General features: G+C 39.9%; 1 protein-coding gene across 1 annotated transcript in view; it reads right to left on the bottom strand.

The window, feature by feature from the left end:
- Nucleotides 1-9,347: 9,347 nt before the first annotated feature.
- The window catches only part of ILRUN (inflammation and lipid regulator with UBA-like and NBR1-like domains), a 29,500-nt gene continuing 12,209 nt past the window's right edge, over nucleotides 9,348-26,638 (bottom strand). Inside the window, exons 2-5 of the mRNA XM_033152636.1 lie at nucleotides 22,661-22,815; nucleotides 18,132-18,329; nucleotides 16,857-17,185; nucleotides 9,348-10,408 (exon numbers count right to left, since the gene is read on the bottom strand). Of these exons, the coding sequence (XP_033008527.1) occupies nucleotides 10,373-10,408; nucleotides 16,857-17,185; nucleotides 18,132-18,329; nucleotides 22,661-22,815 (718 nt within the window). The 3' untranslated portion in view covers nucleotides 9,348-10,372. The remainder of the gene's footprint in view (nucleotides 10,409-16,856; nucleotides 17,186-18,131; nucleotides 18,330-22,660; nucleotides 22,816-26,638) is intronic.

A 26,638-nucleotide genomic window follows, 5' to 3' on the forward strand; every position in this document is an offset into this window, starting at 1 on the left:
TTCATCTTACAATCTTACAAATGCAATAAGGGTATGTTTAGAGTTTAATAAGTAAATTATTTAACTGGATTCCTTTCAGCTCCTTGCTTCATTCATGAAGTATGCATGAATCAGATCAGACACAGTAAGCAGCCATGGAGGAAAAAGCATATATAATAACTGTCAACTTTCAGTGCATGGCTCAGAAACAGCTACATCACTGGATTTTATCAGAAGATAACTGTCTGTGGCACTTGACATACATAAAAGGGCAGTGGTCAGAGTTAATTTTTTCAGGGATGAATTTCAGAAAAACCTTCATCAGAGTATTGGATCTCATAAACTTACATAATTCCTCCATTTGAGAGAAGGGCACACAATCTTACCACAGGAGGGTGCATGCAGTCACATAGGAAGCAGATAATCTGCCCTATCAAGCCATGCCACCGCTATCTTACATTTCTTAGTAGTTTCAGATGCATAGTAAAAACCACTTCACTACATGGCAAAACATTGTAGATAGCTCCCCACACACCTGATTGAACCTCCAGTAAGATTATAAACAGCTACCAGGTGGTAAGCTGTCACCTGAAGCTACCCAACAGTACTCTAGAACATGAATAGGGAACCCTCCAAGTGTTGGATTACAAATCCCAGCTTCCCTATTAGTCTTGTTGGTTGCAGTTGACGAAAGTTGGATCCCCAAAACTGCTGGACTCACAGGTTCCACATCCCCTACCTTAGAATATACGCCATTAGATTACTATATTTGTAAAGGAAGACGGCAAAATTGCTAAGTCTTGGTGTAAGATAATTATTTATTGTAATATTATAAGCTGTACTATTGTGGGACATCATTATAGCCAATATGAATGTAAAATAAAAGGTTGTCCAAGTTAAACTGAGCCTGCCAAATCAGATATTATTAAACTATTTAACCCTCATGTATAGGGGAGGGGTGTCAATGTAGAATGGAACAGAACTTCAACAATGGAATCTGGGCTTTGGAACTGACCCAGCCTTGACCACCCTGGTTGACGACCTTTTTCAGGAAAGAGACAGGCCGAGTGCAACCCTGCTTGTTTTCCTTGACCTCTCAGCAGATTTCGATACTTTTCGGACTGACTCCAAGGCTTGGAGATTAGAAGCACAATTTGGTAATGGTTCCACTCACACTTATGGAAACTGAGTCTAGAGAGTGCCAACTGCTTAATGGCATGGAAACTGACCTGTGGCATCCTACAGGGTTTGGGGTTTTTTTTTTTGTCACCCATGTTGTTCAATGTATATACAAAGCTTCTGGACAGGTGCGTGATGCGGTTTATCATATAGATGAGAGCCAGTCAACTGAAATTGAATCTAGGCAACACATCTTGTATTCAAGTCATTAGGTGACTTGAATACAAGATGTGGTAAGATGTGTGTCCTGAATGAGGTTGCAGCCCCTGTAAAGAGCAGGTCCATAGTTTTGAGAGTGCTACTTGATCCAATACTCTCATTTAAGGTCCAGGTGTCCTCAGTGGCTAGGAGCACTTAACTTCCAGCTTTGACTGGTGTACCAGCTACAGCCCTTCCTGAGATGAGGTGCCCTAGCAACAGTGAGCCATCCTCTGGTAACCTCCAGATTGGATTATTGCAAGGCACTCTCCATGGGACTTCACTTGAAGACATATTGAATGCTGGAACTAGTGCAAAATGTAGTAGCTAGACTAATCACCACAACTGGTAGGTTTCATATTACACCAGTTCTGCCAGAATTGCTCTGGTTGCCTATTTGCTTCTGAGTCCAAGACAAACTTTTGTTTTTGACACATAAGGCTCTAAACCAGTGTTTTTCAACCTTTTTTGGGCAAAGGCACACTTGTTTCATGAAAAAAATCATGAGGCACACCACCATTAGAAAATGTTAAAAAATTTAACTCTGTGCCTATATTGACTATATATAAAGTAATTTTTCAATTTTTCCCACGGCACACCAGGCAACATCGCGGGAACAGTGGTTGAAAAACACTGCTCTAAACAGCTTTAGGTCCCAGCTACCTGAAAGATTATCTCCTTTATAAAGAGATTCAGGACTTAATACCACAAGGAAAAGACTTGTTGGTGATTCCACCACCCTCAGACATCCAGTGGCACATGAGACAGCCTTTTCTGTGGTGCTCCCCCCCCCAAGCTCTGAAATTCCCCATTGCCTGGTGTCCACCTGGTGATTTTCAGAAAACATGCAGATTCATCTTTTTACCCAGGCTTTTGGGATATGCAGTTATTGTCTACTCTCTACTTATGATTTTATCACTTGGTTATCTTCATCACTTATTATCTGTTGTATTCTATTCTTTTATCATTTTGTAACCTGCCCTGAGACCTTTGTTGGGCAGGTAGTAAAGCAAACAAACATAGGCTTTTCTATCAACTCTTGACAAGACTGATCAAAATGGTTTTTTAATTTACTCAGGTTGCAGGAAGCACACATTTAAATTGTGCCTGGCTTGTTGATTTAGTGGCAGAATTAGTGCCTTGGGTGCGAGGGATCCTGAGTTCAAGTTCCAGATGAGCCCCTGAAGTGGAGGAAAGAAAGGCCATACCTTTAGAAATTTGAGAAATGCTAAAGCTCTGTGGTAGAGCATGTGGTTTTTTATGCAAAGAGTCCCAGGTTCAATCCATGGCATTTTTGGTAGGGCTGCAAAAGGCTTCTGTCTGAAACCAGGATGAGCTGCTACCAGACAGTGAGCAGAGACAATAGTGAGCAAGACACACCACTGGTGTGCAACCTCCAGACCCAGAGGCACCGGGGGGGGGCCAAGGGCACTCCCAAAAATTTCAAGGAGGGGGCCAGCCCCCCTCAATATTCTGCTGCGACATGCAATATTTTCCAGTGCTTTCACACAGCCCCATGCTGCGCTTCTAAGTCCTGATAGTCTATGCTTCAAGGTATGGAGTCACCTTACATCACTATGATGTCATGTGACTGGCAGATTGGTGACCTCACCTACCTGTCAAATTCATCCGTTTAGAGGTGGGAAAAGGAGGATCTGGTCTGCCAAAACAAAAAGATTGCCTGCCTCAGATGTAGGAGATGAAGTTAAAAACCTTCCTTGGTCATGAAGTTTAGTAAGTGACCTTAGTGCCTTGCCTGTTATCTCAGTCTAGTCTGCTTGACAGAGTAGAAAGGGCACACATTGTAAACCATGTTGCATGTAGAGAAATTCCTTAAAGCATAATACAACTTGCAGCAGCCACTATGATGCACTTCTTGTGGGTTAGCTAGAGGAGGATCAAATGACCCATGGGTGTCTGTGGGCTTGTTTGTTGTGGAAATCTGTTCCATTCCGACATTTCAGGGAGTATATGGAGTTTAAATATGCTAACCCTTGGTCTACTCAACAATGTTCCACATAATGATTCTTGTAGAACTCACCTTTACCCAGAAGACAAGAACAGCAGAGACCACAACAATTCAACCAGTCTGAAAAACACAGAACCATTCTACCTAGACTGGGCCAGTTCAGAATAGGTGAAGTTGCTTTTGAATGCTCTTCTTAAGGTTTCCTTCATATGCAGAACCAGGACATTAGGACAAGAGGCACTAGCCTGGTTTTCACTCTGACCCAACAAATTTCCATATGCATTTTTCCATATGTATTATATTCCATATGTGTTCCATATGTCCAATTGGTGAAATCCTGGGAACAATGCACCACATGCTCTCTGAATACTTAAAACTGGTTTTTGAAAATAAGCAACAAATGCGTAAGATACTTCAATATTTAAAATGTGTCCGCACACACACAAACACCTTCTATCTCGACCTGCAGAAATAGGGCTCCTCTACAATAGCTACTGGGAGTGTGTTCTGTTCAGTTTGTGTAGAAAGAGGGACCTTGCTTTAGAACGGTTCTTATCTGTAATTACCATCTAAAGCAAGCCTCAATTTTATAGATCAGTGCTTTAAAAAAATCTTATTGAAGTTGTAGGATGCATAAGCTTTGCTTATGGATCAACGTTCTAGATTTTGGCACAGGTAACTCTAGGAACAGATATACAGGCCAGCTACATTAAATTTCTTCCTCTCCATGGGTGGCATCAATCATTAAGTTGCTTGGAGCGGAAAACCGAATGAACCATATTTTGATATTTAAATTTTCTCAGGTGTTTGCAAAAGTTCTTACATTGTTCAACTCTACAACTATTTGACTTGGCTTCCGACTGCTGCACCACACCCATGGCATATACCACGTAAAAAGTCATGGCACATTGCTTCATTTATAATGAGTGCATCATAATGATGGCACAATTTATTTGCTTGCTTCAAAGATAGCATTATAATGAAGGTGTGAGCTGATTGCCTTGCCTTGATGAGCTCCTGACAGGTCTCAGCCCCAATGGCAAACAACCTCAAAAGTAAACAACAAGTAGATGTGAAGTGAGGAAGAGAAAGCAGAAATCTCAAACAATCCAACCACCACACATTAAAAATACGTTTGGGAGGGATGTCAATTCCCTGACAAAATAGCCAAATCTAGGCAATTGTAAAAAAATTACTTTTTATAATAGGAAGGTAGGCTGAGTGAGGCCTGCTGAGTGATCCATCTCAGTACATCGTCTGTTCCCAGGCTTCTCTCTCAGCAGACCACTTGAAAATAGCTAAGGGTCTTGGCAGACCACTTAAAGATATTTCTGTATGTCGTAGTAATTCTAATTCCATAGAATTCACATTGCAATACAGTAAAATACAACATATGAAATGAAAGCAATAAAACACAATTAAAAATCAGTATGAATACTCAGTGTGACGAGAACAAATCCACACACCACGTGAAGCAAGCTCATGGACCACTGGTAGTTCATTGGCAACAGTTTGGGAAACCTATTCTGCAGTGATTGCCAATGTCTCTCTGGGGCTTCAGGCAAGGGTCTATCTCTCACCTTTACCTGGAGATGCTGGGGATCAGGCATTAGAACTGAAGGCTTAAAGCCCTTCCCCAATGATTACATTATGTATACTAGTATCACACGCTCTAAGGGAGCAGCCATTTTGAAAAGTTAAGTATAGTAGCTGTGCAAGGGAGTCATGCCTGGCCCAAGTCTCCTGTCAATTACATGTGGAAATGTGTGACACAGTCATTAAACAGGGACGTGCCTCATTCCATTCAAGGTGGTTCTTCAAGGATTCGCTAAAAATTCATCACTTTCTCCAGAAATTTAATTTCTAATCCAAAAGGTTAATTTATGCTGAAATCAGTTTCAACACAATTTTTTTTAAATAAAAGTGCTTCATGGCACTTATATGTATTGCAATCTTTTTTTGGGGGGTGGAAAGAAAGGCTGTATGTATGCATACAAACAAATGGTGAGAACCATGTGCTATGTTGGCAGTGGGGCACCTCCAGCACATGGGCCAAATTAATCCTGTGAAGATGTTTTCCCCAAATCATACCCCATCCCTGACATCATATGCCGTGTCAAGTGTTGAGCAGGTAAAGAATGTGACTACAAAGGAACAATTTGAGCACTGAAGTGTGCCCCTTGCTGACAGTGCCAACTTGGATCTTCAAGTCAGAACAAGCTGGAATGTGTGAAGAAGGAGGGGACCAAGGTGTTAAAGGGTCTGGAAACCAAGCCTTATGAGGAATGGTTGTCACAGTTGGGTATGTTTAGCTTAGATGACGGAAGACTGAGAGGTAATATGCTAGATCTCTACAAATATCTCAAGGGCTGTCATATGGAGGACGGGGCAAACTTATTTGCTGCTCCTCCAGAGGATAGGACCTGAAACAATAGTTTCAAATTTTTAAAAAAGAAGATTCTGACTAAACATTAGGAAGAACTTTATGAAGGTAAGAGCTGTTCGACAGTGGAACGGACTATCTTGGAAGGTGGCAGATGCATCTTCATTGGAGGTTTTTAAGCATATTGGATGGCAATCTGTCAGTGATTCTTTAGCTGTGATTCCTGCACTGTAGGGGATGGACTTAGATGTCCTTGGGATCCCTTCCAACTCCAGTTCTATGATTCTATGAAGGCACAAGACAGCACCCTAACCACAATTCATTTTATTTCATTTATTAAGCACAGAGTTTTCAGCTCAGTCCTGGCTTGCATGATACTCCCCAACAAATGGGAAAGAAGGAAAGTAAAGTGGGAACCATTTAAGCCATGAAAAGGCACTGTAGGTCCAAGCTTTGGTCATTCAATAAAAACTCAAGTGTAAGATTGTTTTGTGTTAATTTAATCATACAAATATTCATTTATACATTAAGGAAAAAGCATCTTTGTTTTCTCCCACAATGTGCTATTACAGGATTCTTCCCAGACTCAATGAAGCAACACACATCCTGCTCTACACATGCACTCCCCCCAGAGAGAATAAAGACAGGCTGCAGAATCAACCACTCACTCACACAAGAGAAAAAACAATGGAAACCAAGACATGGGACAGCGTGCATTTCTTAGCCCCAGGCTTCTCCGGCTACACTTGTACCTATAGAGATTCAAGACGCACTCATCTGCAGCTGGGGGGTGGGATGAATACACATTCCCAAATCCCTGAGGCCTTAGGATACACCTTTCACCTGCCCCAAAAAGGAGCAACAGCATAGGCCCAACCTGACTGTGCAGGCTTAGCACCCATCCCCAAACAGAGACAGAGCTTACTTGCACCCACCAAGGCTCAAAGCCAGCTCAGTTTCCTAGTGAGAAGACTGGGTGCTCTTGCCTCCCAGGCACAGTCACATTTTCAGATGCAGAGGTTGCCAGCACATTTTCAAACCCAACAGCTTGGGTTACAGTTTTAATCTGCATTAAAATAAAAATAAAAAAGAACGCTGCAAACAAATGAGAAATTCAAACTTCCCTTTGTTAAATTAAAATTACTTTTTCCTCCTCAGGAATCCATCATTTCTTCCAGAATGAGAACCACTAGGGAAATGGCCAGAGCCAACCACACTTGTTACATGAAGCAAGCTAAATTTGGGGGAGCAAGAATCAGTCACATTTCAGGAACAGGGATATGGGTCAAGCAATGCTTAGCTTCCTCCATGTCCAAGCAGTATCACTTTGGTAAAAAGGGTTATTTTATTCACAACGTATTTTTACAGATCATGCAAGAGGAACGAGAGGCATATACACGGTAATATTTGAAGTGGGCAAGAGTGTTTGCCAATTTGTGCATTTTAAAGCTATGAGTGGCTCTCTGATTCCTGTAATTGCAACAAAGCAATCTAAATACCCATGCCACTTCCAAACTCAGCAGTCTACGCTGTTTCCCCTACATGTGATTGTATCTGTACAGAAGTGTTGTGTGTTAAACCTAGGCACTGGTTAGCATTGCCACTTTTTCTAACAAAGGGGTTGTGCCTTTATGACATTCAGCTATTCTGCAGGTGCAGCCACCCCCCATTACTACACCTCCATGCTATGTAAAGCTACATCTACTGTGTTTCTGCTTCCCATGCTGTTGAAGCCATAGGCCATCTGTTGAGGAGGGGGGCTAGTATTATGCATTTGTGAAAATCAAACCTTTATGCTTAGGCACAAACATGTCTTGCCCTCCTTAGCTGTCTGAAAGTGTTGCTCCCAAGCAAACATGATTTTGGCTTCAGCCATTTCAATGGCTCCAAAATCATCAAAAAATGCCTTAAAAACTAATGAATTTAAAATCAGAGTTCCAAGAAGCTCCATGAGTAATAAAGGAGGTATTTTATGAAGAGAAGAATATTTGAGAAAAGAAACGAGACACAAAACAGTGAGCATTTCAAACATCCTCCCATTGTCAGCACTGAAGGGATTATCACTCAAATCAAAATACCTGCAAACAGGTATGAGCCCTTTGTAACTATTTATACAGAGATCATCCCCCGAGAGAGGAATGTTTATCCCCAGAAAGATCTCAGAAACTAGTGACAATAAAGAGGACCACTTTTACTGCAACCAAGCTGGGCCCTGGCTGTGATTTCTGCTTTCTTCAGTGGAGAAACTGTTTCATTCATAAAAGTCATCAGCACTCAAAAGAGGAGATAGTATTTGAGATGACTTGCAGGAAATGGTCATCCCTACTTGCTGTAAATGAACAGTAGTTGGCAGTAAATATCAGTTTTTGCTCTGCACTATGAAAAAACTAAAGTCTCCACAATGTTTGACAGTTTGGATGGTGAGGTTTCTGAATACCTAACTTGGTCTAAAGAGAAGCTGCCAGTTGTTGCCACTGACTTCCAATGTTGCCACCAGAGGTTACTCTCTCTCTCTCTCTCTCTCTCTCACACACACACACACACACACTCATCTAAAAAAAACCATACAGTGTACTCAGTCTTTTCTTTGCGTATCAAAAAAGTTGCTTGCCCAGAGCAGGAACAATAAATAAAACCAATTATCATGACTAATGCTATACATAATCAGTTTCTACACCTTATTTTGCATCTGAATAATATGCTGCTTATGATGATTAAGATAAGAATTTGGGGAGCCAAGCTGGGGAAAAGTTAAAAGAAGGCAATCCATAGTTTCTAAACTCCCATAATTTGTCCTCTCAGATGAATCCCTTGCAATCATTTCTCCCAGTGTTCATGGCTATGGTAATATACTCTTCAAATTAGTTGGGATGCAAAAAAATTATACAAGTTCTTCAAAGGTGAAAACATCAAATTAGATGCTCAGCTGGCCTAGAAGACTGAATACCTACACACCTGCCTACTAGGATCCTAGCCAGATCCATTTAGACTTTGGGTGATTGATATATATATAAATATACATACATATACATATACATATACATATACATATATTCTCATTCTGATGGGAAACAGGGTTGTGGTCAGCTATACAGAAGAATACAAAGGCCTCGTATGCAAATCAAACCAACAAGGTAGCTCAAAGTATGTTACTTCAGGCCTTGCATTATCCCCATCAGTACATACTGATACTTCCACTATCTCAGACAAGGAATTTGATCTTCTAAGTGAGATGAAAGGAAGGAGGCATTGCATATTATTCTATCTTTGGCAGATGGCTGCTGTGGCCTAGTTCAAGTTTTTGAATTAGACAGAACCCCCCTCCTCCTTAAACCGATGCAAAACCCAAGAGTTTCAAGAGACCACGCTCTGCTAATTCTCTATGGAATTGGACAGCTTGGCCTCAATTATATGGCTATCATTCTTCATGGGCTGTACGCAGTTAGATCTTAAACAGTTCCACACCCTCCACACACACACACACACACACACACACACACCAGTCTATAAAACCAAGTGTTCAGAGAACAAACAAGCTGATAAGCAGAAAGAATTGCTGCTGATGGTTCTTCTTTCTCCCATACGTTCAAAGCAATTTCGTCTCTGCCAACAAGCTAGTTATATATATATATATATATATTTATCAATGAAGACTCAAAGTGGTCATTCCAATATAAAACAGAAGATGTGAAATTTATATCTTAGAAGTGTCATGGAAATTTAATAATTGGTGCTCTACCACTCCGGAAAATAATTTTTCTTCTTGGCACAAAAGTGACATATACATGCATAGCTGTCTCAAAGACAGTTACTGTACATTAATGAACATGGGAATATTTCAATATACTAACTGTTCAGGGCAAACTTTGGAATTTAAGTAAGAGCATGTGCCACAATCAAAGCACAAGACACCCCTCTTGCATCAGCTCAGTGTTTTTACCCTCTTGACATTCTTGCCCTGCACAAAGAATGGCAAAACTGGGTCTGAGCAACTTTACCAAACAGAAAAGAACTAGCAGATGACTAATGCACACCATGCCCAGAAGAATGATACCAAAAGCAGAATAAAGGCAAATAACCAAAAGAAAGAAAGAAAAGACGTCATTAAAATTTATGGATCTGGATATTGATCAAGCTAGAAATTAATACTATCTGACAAACAAATAGCTGCAGTAACCAAGAAAATGCTAAGCAAGCTTCCATTTCATAACAAGCACATCTCCATAAAAATGCACGCTGTCCCTTTTTAAAAAGTTATGAACAAGGAACGAAAAATTAACATTTGCTCAGACTACAACCTCTCTGTAGGCAAAATAATTTCTTTTTAAAAGAGATGGCTTTTCCATTTTAATCTTTTTTAAAAAATTTCTTTTAGGCTACCTAATTAACTGTGACAATGACTTCTAAACAAAACATTGGTGTATTTTTCTCTCTCATAGCACTGAACAGCACTCCTGAAATTCAGCATTCACACATGCATACTTTAGTTTTGTTTTTTTCTGGAAACAACTAGTCTTAAGTTATTGTTTGTTTTCTTCTTATCTCAGGATATGGAGACCAAGAAGGGGGTTCATGTTGTATCTTCTATAAGCAATAAGAACTCCCCCTCCCTCCCAAGTTCATTCTTTGTCAAATTCTCTTCTCGACGATACCCGTTTTTGTTTTTAAGACTGTCCAAAAGGATAAGGACCATGAAAACCCTGGAAAAGAATTAGAGACAAAAATTAATTTCAGAAAGGGGAGTAAACTAAGCAATGTCTGTTCCAATGTGACCACAACATCCCAAGTGTATGAAATCCTCTACAACCTATGTTCTATGTTCTAATCAATTTTTACAAAGGGTCATCCAATTCATTTCATTTTAATCTATTCTCTTCTACATTTCAATGCTACATTTCAGTGTCTACACAGTCAAAATATATTCCCTTGCCACCTGTCATACTGAGTCCAAAGAGAAATCTAAAACACTGACAAAACTATTGAAGTGAAGTTCCAGTTTGGGATATTAAATACCTTCAAGGGATTTGGTATACTGAACGCCTGGAATGCTATAGCAATGCAATTAAGTTTCCTACATAGCTCTTTAAATCTTTAAAGCTCATGTTCATGAACCAAAAACAGTCCTAGCCCCAACTGTTTATGCACAAATAAAACTGCTCACTAGGCTTAAAGGTTGATTCTGTCTCCCCAACCTAAGATACCATATTGAGTTGCAGACCCCATGCATGTTTTGTGGAAGCCGGAATTGGCAGTATTAGCAGAGTTGATCTTCAAATTCTGAAACATGCATACAGTAAACTTTCAAAGGCCTATTTGCAATGAGCCAACTTCACATGACTTAAGCCAAGGTAGGCAGCACTTATGGTGCCGGAGGAGACTCTTGAGAGTTCCATGGACTGCAAAAAGATCAAACTTATCCATCCTTAATGAAATCAGCCCTGAGTGCTCACTGGAAGGGTAGATCCTGAAGTTGAGGCTCCAGTACTTTGGCCACCTCATGAGAAGAGAAGACTCCCTGGAAAAGACCCTGATGTTGGGAAAGATGGAGGGCACAAGGAGAAGGGGACGACAAAGGATGAGATGGTTGGACAGTGTTCTCGAAGCGACTGGCATGAGTTTGGCCAAACTGCAGGAGGCAGTGGAGGATAGGGGTGCCTGGCGTGCTCTGGTCCATGGGGTCACGAAGAGTCGGACACAACTGAACGACTGAACAACAACAAAGGCAGCACTAATATAAGTCACACTCCTACAGGTTTTCAATTATGGCTATTTATTAGCTGGCCACCAGGCACAAATTAATTTCTAAATTATGACCATATATAATAAGAGGCACATAAACCTATCATTTCCAATCCACAATGTTTCAGCCACTCTTTACTCTACTAAAGCATCATTCTGAAACAGTGCATTCTTCAAATAAATCTCCTCTAAAATACAAATGGCATCATCATATTTGTTTTCTACCTTAGCTCACCTCTGGCACAGTGATTACAGTATTAATAGGAAGTGTGTGCTATATAGCACTGAACAATACATTTCAAATGCTAGGACAACATTAAGTTTTTAGGCTCTGAAAGACCAAGCACCCAATAGCAATTTATGGATATTTTTTTACCAGAACCCCTGAAGTACTAATATGAAGTCACTGCATTTTTTTTCTTAAGAGGTCCCCAGGGTTGGTGGGGAAGCGAAATCAAAGACTGATATATTTTAGTTGGCCTTATAAACTTTCCAGAAATATAGGAACATAAAAAGCTGCCTTGTATCAAGTCAGACCATTGATCCAAGCTGGAGATGCCAGGGATTGAACCTGCGACCTTCTGCACGCAAAGCATCTGCTCTACTATCATGTTCTTTTCTCTTATATGCAATATACATACACATTATTTGTCAGTCACTATTGCACAGTCTTATTATCTGGAAATCAGTTGTGTTGCATTGCATTCTGCAAGTAAGCTATTTGGACACCAAGCATTAAGAATCCCTTGAGTCCTAAAGAGTTGCTCTTTTCTCCTCCTTTAGTTCACTTTTCCAGCTTCTGTCTTATTTTCCAGTCCTTGAAATCTCCATAGCTTGCCTTTTGTTTCCCCCTCTAATTTATGCCATGTCCCCCATGGCAGCTGTCAGGTAAACCCCCTCACCCTGACAGGTAGCTTTCCCAGATCCGTTGCGGTACAGGGACCCACCTCCCCCTCTCTGCAGTTCGTCATCCTCCTCCTTTGGAGGAGGAGACAACTCCTCCAGTGGGGAGGGGGAGATGGAAGCAGGGAGTCAGGATCACAGAGCCTCAACACCAAGCAGGAAGTGGGGAACAGGGACTTTTTCCCACGCTCCGATCGTGAAGGGAGGAAGGACGTGGAAGGGGGAGGCGGGGTTTAGAATCCTGCGCCTTCTGTGCTGGACCAAGAACCGGAAATGGTCATTCCCGGACTCTGGTGAGGGATGAGATGGACGTTTTTATTTGAGCTTCACTGTAAATATTTGCACAATAAAGAACTTAATTGTTAGAAGTTCGGCTTCTGGCTGATTACTCATGAGCAACCACTGACGATCTGACAGCAGCCATGTTGTGACTAGCAGCCACAGCACACTCTCAAAAATCAAAATGTGCCCACTGGTCTAAAAAAGTTGGCAATCCCTTGCCTAAAGGATGTATCCTATAGCAAATGAAGCTGCTTATAGCTACAAGAGTCAAGCGTGTAACTGGCTATTCTCTTGTTATTGTCTCTGCTATTAATATTTCCTGGGTATATCTAAGAGAGAGCTTATTTATCAATCACAGCTCTGATTTGCCCTTTGGCTGAAAACAATGACAGATGGGAGCTCATTTCACATACGTAAATTGCTTAGAATGGTACCTGCACATTTGCCTCACAACTTTCTTTCTAGGAATAGAGATTTAGCCTTTTTTCTTTTCTTTTTAAAATAAAAGCTCAGAGCTGGGGACTCTGCCCACCAATGCCTATGAAGGACTTTGTGAGCACCAGGGCACCAATCTGGACCACGGTGGTGACCCTCACTTTAGGCGGTCTGTGCTTTGATGGTAACAAGTTCTGAAGTAATCTGTAATCTGGAAAATACTGCTCCTTCTTCTACTGTGGAATGCTTACTCTAGTAGTGCAAAAGTTTCTCCATAACAAGAATTATCCCAGTAGTTTTCTTACTGACTTCCTGATGTGCCTCCCAATTAGGAAAAAATGATAACACTACCCAATTAAATTATTTTGGTAAGAACCAGCTCTTAACTCAACATTACTGTTGGTAATGATGTTAACTGGGAAACGTAATTCCAATATAACTTAAGTTTCTCTCTAAGTTTAGGTATCACTCTAATACAGTATAGAAAAGATTGGAGTTGAACACCATTGGCTTTATTTTGATTTTGTTTGTGGTGGAATTTGAATAAATAGAAGTACAGTTTATTTATTTTTTAAGGCATCAGCTTTTGATGCATGGCTGCAAAACAAAACAGAAGTCTTCCAGTTTACACTGATGGCAGCCTCAGATAAAACTACTCAATCGTCCTCTATTTCTCATCACTTCCTGGCCCGTTCCTGGTCAGTGCTTCTCCAAACTACCCAAAGCTCTTTTGAATCACTTATGTAAACTCAACACAAACAGGGTTCCCCACCCCCCCCTTCAAAGCATGCTGCACAAATATAATGCAATAGCTCAAAGCTCTTTCCCACTATTCATCTGCTCTTCTATTTAAACAAGAAGCTGATCTACATGTTCAGAAAAAGCACATACTTCCCTCTTTGTACTGTAGGCAGAGAAAAATCACATTTTAAAGTTGTCCCCTTAAGCTACATACAGACACCTATCAATGTAGGAACCTTTATACTTAGCACACAGTATAAATGGGGACTATCCAGTGAATTCAGCCAGTTGATTCTAGCAGGAATTCTTCAGAAATAAAATTTCAGATTTCAGATTGAAATGAATACACAGAGCAAATAAAATTCCTGCTCTAGGGGCTAGATTTTAGTTTCTATATATCATGCTCACATTCTTTTAAAAACATGCTTTATTACCCATAAGTTCTTGTTGATCAATTTCGCAGCTGCAGGCATAAAAATGGCAGCTTAAAAAAGATTATATAAACTTAAGCAGTTCCATTTTGGGCTTATTGGGGAAAGAGTGAATGTGACAAATATTTACTATGTAAAGGAGATGTTACATGCAATATTGATCAGATTCAGAAATTTTCCCATATATGGTAAATATTTGTACAAATTTAACTCTCATCTTATACTTAAGCATACATAAATTTTATGGAATTGATTTGATTGTGGGGTTTTTTTGGTGAAAATGTGGGTTTTAATGAAGTATTTCTCTCTCACACAAGGTTTCAAGTAGTCTCCCATTCAAATTACTGATAAAATCGAAATCTGGTTATCTTCAATAATGCTTTATTTGCTGGTCCCAGACCAGTCACTAAGCTTTGACAAAAAAATATTAAGCACTACAAAGTAAGAGAGGTCACAGAAACAAATGCTTATCTAGTCCCTCTGCATGAAATGATAGGGTGCCCTTGAGTTCAAAGAAGGGTGTTTGATTCAGTGGATATATCATATAAAAGAGGATAGTCCAGAAGGGATTTTTTCCAATTCACTCTTTGCCTTGCAGCCCTTCATGCCACCTCCCCACCCCCTGGTTCTGAGTGGTCCCCCAACCCTCTGGAACTAATCTGGGGGAGGGGCACTGGGGCTGCAGGGGAGAGAGGAAATTGCAAAAATCCCCATCCCATCTATTATTGGAGACATCTATTGGATCAACTCCCCTTCTGTGACTGCAAGGGCTCTAATTGGATTCCATCTGTAATTAAAATGTTAGCATTCAATAACACTCCTCCTGCATTGCAAAACAGAATTTATTGTCACGCAATTTTGTTGCTCCTTTTTGCCTCTAAGGAATACAAAATACTAAAAACCTCATTTTTCTGTACTGAATAAACTTGATAATGCCCCAAATCACTGTATTCAACATAAGGAACTGATATTCAGAGGCTGTGCTTCTGATATTGGATATAGTATAAGCCATTGATAGCTTTCCATGCCCCTCATTTTTCCCAGTCACCTATCTGTCTGCTGGCCTCTAGAGGCTTACCCCATTTGCCATTTTGCTTGAGTGTGGTTTGTGAGTAAGGTGAGTCTTCAATGTCCTATTAGTAAATGTTTCAGGTGTCTCCTACAGGAAGTGCACCATAGTGATAGAATAAAGAACAACGGTGGGGCTAGTCTGATTGTTGATAAATGTAGGCAGCACATGCAACTGTGAGAAAGAATGAATGGGTGAATGGAGTGTATGCATGTCTGAATGGATGGATGGTGTGTGAGTGCAAAGCTCTGATCTTTGCCACTAGTGACACGGTGCTCCTGACAGATTATCTCAAAAGGAATGTGGACTTTGGGGGGAGGTGGGGTGTTGCACCCTGGTAAAAAGATGTGATCCTCCCACCACTTAACTTCCTTTTAACCAATTGTGCAATTCTACCTTGTGAAAGTAAATGTGACTGTACTGGAGCTTGGGAGCAACTTTCCACTGAGTTTGAAAGAAACTGTGACCACAGCCTACGTATTTCAATAATACTTACATCTTACATAGAAACCTGGACATGGTTTAGGATTAAATTGCTGGCTCTCTTCCTGTTGATTCTATGACTAACTGCTCCAAGATACAATCATCACTTGCATCAAGAAATGTTCTCTCTTCGTCATAACTTGAATTCACCCTTATCCAATCCATTTGAGAGTAGCTTTAGTCACACACTATCTGCTTCAACTGTCTTCCTTCTACCTTAGCTGCTCAACACATTTTATTCATCCTATTTTAAACCTTACACTAACTGGCAATTGCCTCAGTGCGCTGAACAACATGTTGAATGGACCTGTCCATGTGGAAAATGGAAAAACAAACACCATCTACACCACACTGGATTATGTAAACTATGATTCCACAAGTTTCTGTATATTCTTATGCAAAAGGCAGCAAAAAGTTTTCAATGAAATCAGAACAAAATGCAACAAGTGAATCTAACCATTTTAAGTAATGATCTGAAGTAAAGTAGAAACAAAAAGGGAAATGAAAAGTGAACACATCAGGTCTATGCAGAACTTGTCTGAGGCGCAGGGTGGGAGTCTTTTTAGAATAAAGTTATAAACTCAAACAAAAAAGCCCCCTCCCCAACTTAGCCCTCCAAGGCCTGGGGCAAGTGTACCTGGCTACCCCACATTCTGCACAGACCTAGAATATATTCTGATAAATATTCTCTTATCCATACATTTTAGCTTCCAAATCTGGTTGACTACATTTTTAGCACTTACCATCTAATATACTTCCAATTTTAAATGCACTTTAAAAAAAGCAGCTTTGTAAATTGTTGCCTTCTCAAATCCGGCAAGCAGCATTTGAAGAATGTTATTTTAACAGAATGTTAAAATAGTTTTAACATTTGAAAATAGTCTTGTTTAAGCTTGCTTTTAATTCAGTGAAGGGACTTGTAAGATGAACAGCCAAATGCAGGCCCTTTTAAGCGGAGTGTACAGAGGCACAAGGGGGAGTCATGCAATTTGCAAGGAAGGACCATTACAATACACGTCATGGACTCATGACCTCCCCGTTCTCCTGTACCCCCAGGGCACCTACCTTACTGTATGTCACTACTGATAAGTTGTTCGAGTGACTGCTGGGGGAGAGATTTACAGAGTTTTGTGACAGTTCAGTCTGATCTTGTTCAATTTGGTCAGGAGCAGGCCCCCACGTGTTTTTGCTGATTGTGTCTAGCTCAGAACCCCCAGGGTCTTTTAGGTTGTTTTCATCTGGTTGCCTGTTCTTCTGCGGAGAGGCGAACGGGTTAAAGTTTCCTTCTACCTTGCGATGTGGTTGTGTGTTGAACTCAGTTTCAAATGATGACAGTTGCTGCGTTACTCCTAAAAGTCCTCCAACTTCCACACTGAGGATCACCCAGATGATGTCTGTGAAAGAGAAACCTGGGTCAGCACAAAATACAATTTGCTATTTTACTTAATTTCAATACCTCTCAAACAGCATGCTGCTTATGATCAAACCTAAGAAACAAAAATGCCAAATCCTTGTGATATCAATATGGACCACATTTAAAATACATGGGAGGTATTACAACAGGGCTCATTGTTTGCTCAAAGCCAGCCTGAATGTTTTAGTATTCGGCATTCCGAAAGTTTGAAGATAGTGAAATACTGCCACCTTCTGTTAATCTTGGTATTTATTCTAGTCATTCCCAAGCATGAAAAGAATTATACAAAAAGACTCCAAAAAAGAAAATTCAGTGGAAGTCACATCTTTCACTTGAAAGAAATACCATCATTTGGGGGGTGAAAGTTGTTAAACATGCCAATTATCAACAGGAAATAAAAACGAACAGAAAAATCAGCAATCAAATCTCACAAGTGGGATCTACAACAAATGTTGCAGTTTAATGTGCTTCTGTACAGTGTTCTTTTAATATATTTCGTTCCATCTCTCCTATGTTAGCTACACAGCAAAACAGACAAGTGAATCAACCTAACAATTAATACCTTTAATACTTTCAAAGACTTGAAATAGTTTGTGTCCCAGATTATAAAATATTGGAATTACATGGAATTTTTGTTGGGTTCAGGGTTTGTTTGTCGTTGTTGCTGCTTTGCCATGAAAGGTAACTTTTTAAGATGTGCAAAGTTTCCCATAACTTAGCAGTTACTCTATATTTTGAAATAGTTTGTTAATGATATTGAGTTCCTCAGAAGATTGGTAGGATCTGAGTTTTGAAAAATAAAAATAAAACATTCATGTTGTGCATTGGCCCCCTAAAAAGGGGCTGCAGTGGCCTCTTTAAGGGAAGCAATCTTCAGCAACATATTGACAGTGATCCTTGTCTCACACCTGCCAAAAGGCACTTACCTCCATAATAAAGTCCTGTGGCAGTGCACATTCGCCACTGTCCTTGATACATTCCTGCAGTACTAGGGCTGCACATCTGTACGCTGACATCTGCAATCTCCTGGGGCTCCAATGATCGGACCATCACCATGTTCACATGGCCAAACTGGTCTCCGCCGACATATTTAAGACAAACACCTGGAGGCCATGCTTCTGTCCCTGAGATTCAGTGAAGATTACATTAAAGCATTTGTCAATGGAGAAGCTACTTAAATGACTCAACATGGTCATTAACAGATAGCAAATTTATCATTAAAATGTGTTTCATCCCATTAAGCAAGCGTAAACATCTGTAAACGCTTAGTAAACGGAAGTTGTATTGCACATCTTCATTGCTAAGCGTAATGACTGACTCGGATGCATACTTATGTCCAAGCAACTCTTTGTTGTGTGTGCACATAACCCCTATCATGAACTGACACACATGTCCATGAACACGACATGTCACCAATGCAACAAATGAAAGTTCCTTCTGTGCAGCAAGTCAAAGGCATGTTTCTGTTATGCACATTAACTACTGGTACATACACATTAATATATGGTAGGGACATGAATTATACATTCATGAATTCAGAAAAAGCTGCTTTGTTGTGAAATACATGTGTCTAAATTCACCCTTACTTTCAGGAGCAGAAAGAAAATTCTGCTCAAATTCTAACATGAATTGTCACACAAACCCCAAGGCTCTCTGAAGAATTTAAATCAGCATACCAACAGCTATAATTTAAGAGCATGCAAGTCTATGTGGTGTATGACTGTTTCCATTAACCATTGAACAAAGCTGTTGTTGTTGTTGTTGTTGTTGTTGTTGTTGTTGTTGTTGTTGTTGTTAAAAGTCTCAGTTTTATGATTAGTAGTCCAACAATAAAAAATACTGATTCCAAATAGTAAGCACTATGGCTCAAATATCACTTTCTGACACTGTACAAAGTGATTTGGAAAACCAGGAAAATACCATGAAGTTAATTTTGTGATTAGCATGAACAATAACATGTTTTAAAAACATGGCTTGAAATGAATTTCCAAAAACTAGTTTGGGGGCAATTTTGGTTGGCACTAATGCTCACTCTGGTTAGCACTAACAATTATCTGACACTTCAGATACTGTGGCAAAGTATGATTGGAGGACACCAGACAAGGAAATACTGGGAACATACAAGTGGGAAGGAAGGGAACCTGTAGCATATTCACATGAATTGAATTTACATACAGAGACCTGTAGCTCTAAAATACAGTGGTACCTCGACTTACGAAGTTGATCCATTCCGAAGGCGAGCTCATAAGTCGAAATCTTCGCAAGTCGAAGCCACCATCTCGGAACGGAAAAAAACTTCGCAAGTCGAAAAAACTGCATTGAAAACCTCGTAAGTCGAGGTATCGTGCCGCCACTTCCCCTTCGGAAGTCGAAAATTTCGGAAGCGGCGGCCATTTTTTTGCTTCCGGAGGTCATTCGGAAGTCGAAAAATGTGGAAGTCGAGTCACTCGTAAGTCGAGGTACCACTGTAATGTATTAATTCTCAGTTTTAACTTTAAGACTATATTGTCTCGTTTTCCTTTTACCATTGTTTTCTGCAACTCGTAACAGATGGCTCAAGACTCAAATTTAAAGGACAACAACTAAAGAAAGGAATGTAGCAATAAAGTAGCAATTACAAGCTGAAAAAGTGGCATTTATTCCACCCAGTGTTAGAAACTCAGATACATAATCTAATTGCTAAATGGCACCTTAAACCTGGGTTAAGGTTGCCACAAGGGAATGTCTAGGTGCCATTCCCCCCCACCCCCTGTGATGCTTGCTGTTGTTCATTTCATTTCTATACTGCATTATATTTTACAGAACAAATCTCAATGCGGTTCACAACACATTAAAACATCAAATAAAACAATGCAGAATAAAATAAATTCAAGCTTCAACTAAAATATTTCTGATTCTTCTCTAGGTAACATTTTGCTTTAACCAGTTGCCAACCTGGCATCCAGAGACCTCCACATGGTCGCAACTGGACCTGCACCAGACCAAAACGAGCCTGGCACCTGGCTAATTTCGAACGATGCACCTGACGCATCACAGTGGAACTGAAAACAAATGCTTCAGCTTATATTGAGAATGACTTTGAAAAAGTTAAGGAAGAGATTCTAACAACTAATAGAATAATGGCATGGGCAGAATATTTAAATTCCAGCCATTTCACCACACTGACGGTACAAAATAGACTGGATAGACTTAAAAGAAAACAGAGAAACAACTAGATGACTGAAAGCCCAAGTTCTTAATTCCACTAGTTTACTGAATAAAACGAAATTTATTGTGCCATCTCTGTATACAGTGCCCAAAAATAGACATCAACTGATTTAAGCTATGAGTTTATTATTTTGTTTCCCCTATCTAAATCCCCAATCCCAATGTCAGAGGGAAAAACATTTCAACACCCATTTTTTTCTGGTAAATCAGACACTAACACGCATAAGATACTCCATGAGAATCTGATTAGGGATGTGTTGTTTTGGGTTTTTTTAAGAGAAGGAAAATTATCAGATGAGTTGCTAGAAAAAGAGCCATTAATGTCTTTGTCCATTTATTCTGAATGTTAATTCTGGAACCTTTTGTTGCTCTGGGAATCTGTGAAATACCTGAATAGTTTGAGATTTTTTTCCTACTATGTCAAATCTAATCCCCATAGCAGACACCAAAAAGATAAAACTGCATTTTGTGTGAAAATATAATGACAAGACTTTTTCTATTGGAATTATTTTGAACAAAAGTTGTGCGTATAATCAAAGCACTGATACATACGGTAGGTCAACAATGCAGATTATATCCTGTCATTGCAATATTTGTTCGCAGAACTATTTCCTTGCATCAGATCTCATTTCCTTCTCATAATTATATCCCAGTAGATTAGTGCCAAGGGTTGTTCATCTCACCTCATTTCATCCCTTCTCGAAGTTTCATCATAGTATTATTATTTAAACTCTTGAGATAAGGCTATTTCACAATGGCTATTGCAACTAAAATGTTTTAAGAGTCCCCTTGCCATTGCTTTCAGTTTTTATCTCCCCCACCATAAACTGCTTTCCAAACAGACAAGGGAAATAAAATCAAGCATATCCCACACTTCTTTTTATTCTTCCTTTCTAATCCTTAAAAAATGATTATTGAACCAAACAAGATAGCCTATGCCTTTGCCCAACAGTTTCACCAATCTGTTTCTAATTGCAGCTAAAGAAAGTGTCAACTATATTAATTTCCAGGGTTCATCTGAACTCTAGAACAACAGCCCAAATCTGTTGTGTTGTTGACTTGGACATTTAATAAAATATTTACATCACTTAAAATTTTACAAGTAATTCACACTGGTACGAATGTGTCAGGAAGCTTAACACACTGAAGTGCTAAAATTTTGCAGAAGTTTTATTACTTTCCAGCTCTGGATACATAGCATTTATGACATGCAACAAAAATAGCACATTTCCAGCATTTGGTACAGAAAAATAAAGACCTGGGAAAACCCATTGTTCAGCCACATGTTAGAACTACCAGACCTGGATTGTCAATGACTGTATTTAACAGTCAAGCCTCTCACACATTTGGCTGAATGTCTGAATAGGCCTCCGAGGAACAGGAATCCATAATTTGGCTGGCCTTGTTAGCCAACAAAAATTGTGGTCACCATTACCCTGTATTTCTGATTCAGTAAAACAGTGGGGCTTCAAGCATCTCCAAAGGAACAGCATTAAGATCAAAGACAGTCCCCACTCAATCTAATGCCAAGCTCCACTGCACCATGTTTGCTGAAGTACTTGGAAAAACTCTGTAATGCAGCACAATGGCAAGGATGATCTCTTGCACTCCAAGCTTGAGGAGGAGGAGGAGGAGGAGTTTGGATTTGATATCCCGCTTTATCACTACCCGAAGGAGTCTCAAAGCGGTTAACATTCTCCTTTCCCTTCCTCCCCCACAACAAACACTCTGTGAGGTGAGTGGGTCTGAGAGACTTCAAAGAAGTGTGACTAGCCCACGGTCACCCAGCAGCTGCATGTGGAGGAGCGGAGACACGAACCCGGTTCCCCAGATTACGAGTCTACCGCTCTTAACCATTACATCACACTGGCTCTCTCAGATGATCATTATGTTTGCTAGAGAAAAAGGATACTTGCCATGGCAAGCTAATTTGCAGACACTGGTATTCACATGCAAATCAAAGAAACATTTTCAACTCCTACAGAACAATTCTTACCTTGTTACTGTCTGCTATGAAAAATATTGTTAAGGAAAAAACAATAAAACGTTCTTACATATTTGCTTTAAAAATTCTCCTGAATAACCTTACAAAACAGTATTTATATTATATTATATTATATTATATTATATTATATTATATTATATTATATTATATTATATTATATTACTATAAATTATTATTATTATTATTATTAGGAGGGGAATCATCAACCAGTAGCAAGACAGAAGCCAAGAAGAGTTGTTTTACCTGTGTTTTGTATCCTCCATGTTTTTGTAAACTGAGTGTCAGGAGGGATGGATTCTCCTTCTCCTATGGTCACATCTTCAACAAAGGACATGGAGGGCACATTGATGTTAGGACTCTCAAAATCATAGTAGGCTCCAATGGCTGCTTGTAAGTTCCTGGAAAGAGAATAAAAGGTTTGTTTAACCATACTGCAATAGGGATAACCCCTTAATGAAATAACAATGTATCCCATTTAAAACATGAGAGCATTACTTTCTCAGATTTGTGACTAAAGCCCTTCTCAAAGACTGTGTTCCATGTGCAGACTATACATTTGGAGGAAGAATGGGATTGTGCCTATAGGTCCCATTCCCAATGTCCACCATGGAGATGGGGTATCTGCAAAAAGCTGCATATGCATAAGCACCCCGTTGCAGATGTTCCAACATCATGCCAATCATTAGAATGTCAAAGGTAGGGCCAGCCAACATAATACTACTGTTACTTCTCTGCACATATGGCACAAATGTGAAAAGCTCCTGTGAAAGGGACTTGTGAGTCTTGTGGATATGAAGTGAGCAGTGTGCTGGCACAAAATGGATAAAGAGACATTAGGGAATGTTTTGGACAAATACATTTGAGTCTCTAAAAGTTTAAACACAAACTGAAGGGGGAAGTAATTTACTAAGTGATACCTTTGTTAGTTTGTACAGCAAAATAAGACTATGAGACTTTAAAGTAACACATTTGTTATGGTGTAAACTTTTGTGGGCTCCAAGTCCATAAGATACATGAAATGTATTCAACAGATACACAAAGTATAATGCTCACTTGGCAGATATAGTTGGAGCTAACTGACCATGGAATGCAAAAAGTACAGTGTGACATTTGTACTTTTTGTATTTCATTGCCATTTGACTTCAACTTCTACATTTTTTCCTTTCCACTCATCAGTATATATATATACTTGCCAACTGGGGATTATACTTCACACACTCACATCATTACACTTCGTGCCCACTCACATCATTACACTTCGTGTATCTGATGAAGTGGACTTCAGGCCAGAAAAGTTTATCTCATAATAAATTTAGAAATCTAAGATAAAACGGGGTTTTTTTTGGAGACAGGGTTTCACAATTTTCATTTAGACTCAGACAAAAAGCAAAAAGCTTCTCATCAAATACCGGTAATTGCTGTCTGCAAAAATTATGCTAAAAAAGCAGTTAAGATATAGTATATTGAATAAAAACTGAATACAAATCATATTAGAATTGGCTTGTTTGTGACATTAGGATTAGTAATGTTTAAGTACAAAACTGAATGTTTAAGTACAAAACAGAAAACTGTAACAAACCATAGAAACTCACTTACAGATGGTACCTAACACCAAGACTAGCGTTAATATGCCCAGGAACATCACCAAAATGCTGGAGAGGATGTGGTGGGAATGCCCCAAAATCCAACTATTCTGGACAACAATCATATAAGAAATATGCAAAATAACTAAAAGCAAGTATTAGAAGTCACCCCAGAACTGACCCTACTAAACATCTTCCAAGATAATAATGCCCACTCACATCATAAAAGAGCTCATAAGCCACCTACTCTCAGTAGCCAGAAATATCATAGCCAGACATTGGAGAGACCTGTCAGGAGTAAGCATGGATCAATGGTATCAAATAGTATAGGAAACAGACTTATTAGAAAAACTAACCAACAAACTGAAACTGACAAGGGAACAAACAGAAAAAGATGCCTTCACCCTGGTATGGCTCCCCTATATCACATATACAGTACAGCCCAACACGACAATGACAAGAATCTGCCAACAACATAAGAATCAATATGGCTAACCTGATACAAAAACACCCACCCACCCCACTCACACATGAATACAATGTTCACTACAGCCAATCACAAACAAACAGCCACACCCAAGGCCAACCCCAACCTCTTTCACCACCAAAAGAACACAAGTGAATAGTAAAGAGAACCTGCACAAGTGACACTGCCACAAAACCCCACACATACATTAAGTAGAACAGAAGAATTGCCACCTGACCCCAACCCCTCACCATGACCCCCACCCCTTTCTCCCTTTTCTTCCTAATGTAACACTAATGTCTCAACAAATGAAACTCATCTGTACAAAATGTAACATACTTTTGTAAAACAAGAAATCTTTAATAAAAAATAAGTTTAAACAAAGCAAAACAAAACTGAAAACTGTAACAAACCATTGTTGTTGTTTAGTCATGTCCGACTCTTCGTGACCCCATGGACCAGAGCACACCAGGCACTCTTGTCTTCCACTGCCTCTCGCAGTTTGGTCAGACTCACGTTGGTAGCTTCGAGAACAATGTCCAACCGTCTTGTCTGCTACTGTCCCCTTCTCCTTGTGCCCTCCATCTTTCCCAACATCAAGGTCTTTTCCAGGGAGTCTTCTCTTCTCATGAGGTGGCCAAAGTATTGGAGCCTCAACTTCAGGATATGTCCTTCCAGTGAGCACTCAGGGCTGATTTCCTTCAGAATGGATAGGTTTGATCTTCTTGCAGTCCATGAGACTCTCAAGAGTCTCCTCCAGCACCATAATTCAAAAGCATCAATTCTTCGGCAATCAGCCTTCTTTATGGTCCAGCTCTCACTTCCATACATCTCTGGTTTTTCCCATTCTGTTGTTTTCCTCTATTTCTTTGCATTGCTTATTTACGAAGGCCCTCTTGTCTCTCCTTGCTATTTTTTGGAAATCTGCATTCAATTTCCTGTATCTTTCACTATCTCCCTCGCATTTTGCTTGCCTTCTTTCCCCCGCTATTTGTAAGGCCTCATTTGACAGCCACTTTGGTTTCTTGCATTTCCTTTTCATTGGGATGGTTTTCGTTGCTGCCCCTGTATAATGTTACGAGCCTCCATCCATAGTTCTTCAGGCACTCTGTCCACCAACTCTAGATCCTTAAACCTGATCCTCACTTCCACTGTGTATTCATAAAGGATTTCATTTAGATTGTGTCTTACTGGCCCAGTGGTTTTTCCTACTTTCTTCAGTTTAAGCTGGAATTTTGCTATACGAAGCTGATGATCTGAGCCACAGTCAGCTCCAGGTCTTGTTTTTGCTGACTGTATAGAGCTTCTCCATCTTTGGCTGCAGAGAATATAATCAATCTGATTTTGATGCTGCTCATCTGGTGATGTCCATGTGTAGAGTCGTCTCTTGTGTTGTTGGAAAAAAGTATTTGTGATGACCAGCTTGTTCTCTTGACAGAACTCTATTAGCCTTTGCCCCGCTTCATTTTGAACTCCAAGGCCAAACTTGCCAGTTGTTCCTTTTATCTCTTGACTCCCTACTTTAGCATTCCAATCCCCTATAATGAGAAGAACATCCTTTTTTTGGTGTCATTTCTAGAAGGTGTTGTAAGTCTTCATAGAAATGGTCAATTTCAGTTTCTTCAGCACCGGTAGTTGGTGCATAAACCTGGATTACTGTGATGTTAAAAGGTCTGGCTTGGATTCGTAACGAGATCATTCTATAATTTTTGAGATTGCATCCCAGTATAGCTTTCGCCACTCTTTTGTTGACTATGAGGGCCACTCCATTTCTTCTTTGGGATTCTTGCCCACAGTAGTAGATATGATGGCCATCCGAACTGAATTCGCCCATTCCCGTCCATTTCAGTTCACTGATGCCCAGGATGTCAATAACAAACCAGACTTAATCAAATCCACCACCAGCAATTACGCAGAAACCCTGTTTGCCACACCTCTGTAGTGTAAGCATGTACAGTGGTGCCCTGCTAGACGAAAATAATTCGTTCTGCGAAAATTTTCGTCTAGCGGGTTTTCCGTCTTGCGGAGCGGCAATGACAGCCGCGCTCCGCAAAACGAAAAGAGAAAAAAAGACGAAAATTTTTCGTCTTGCGAGGCAGCCCCATAGACTTTTTCGTCTAGCGGGGCAGTCTTCCGCTAGACGAATGCCTTCGTCTAGCGAGTTTTTCGTCT

The sequence above is a fragment of the Lacerta agilis genome, chromosome 6 (genome assembly GCF_009819535.1).
Source record: "Lacerta agilis isolate rLacAgi1 chromosome 6, rLacAgi1.pri, whole genome shotgun sequence".
Lineage (NCBI taxonomy): Eukaryota > Metazoa > Chordata > Lepidosauria > Squamata > Lacertidae > Lacerta > Lacerta agilis.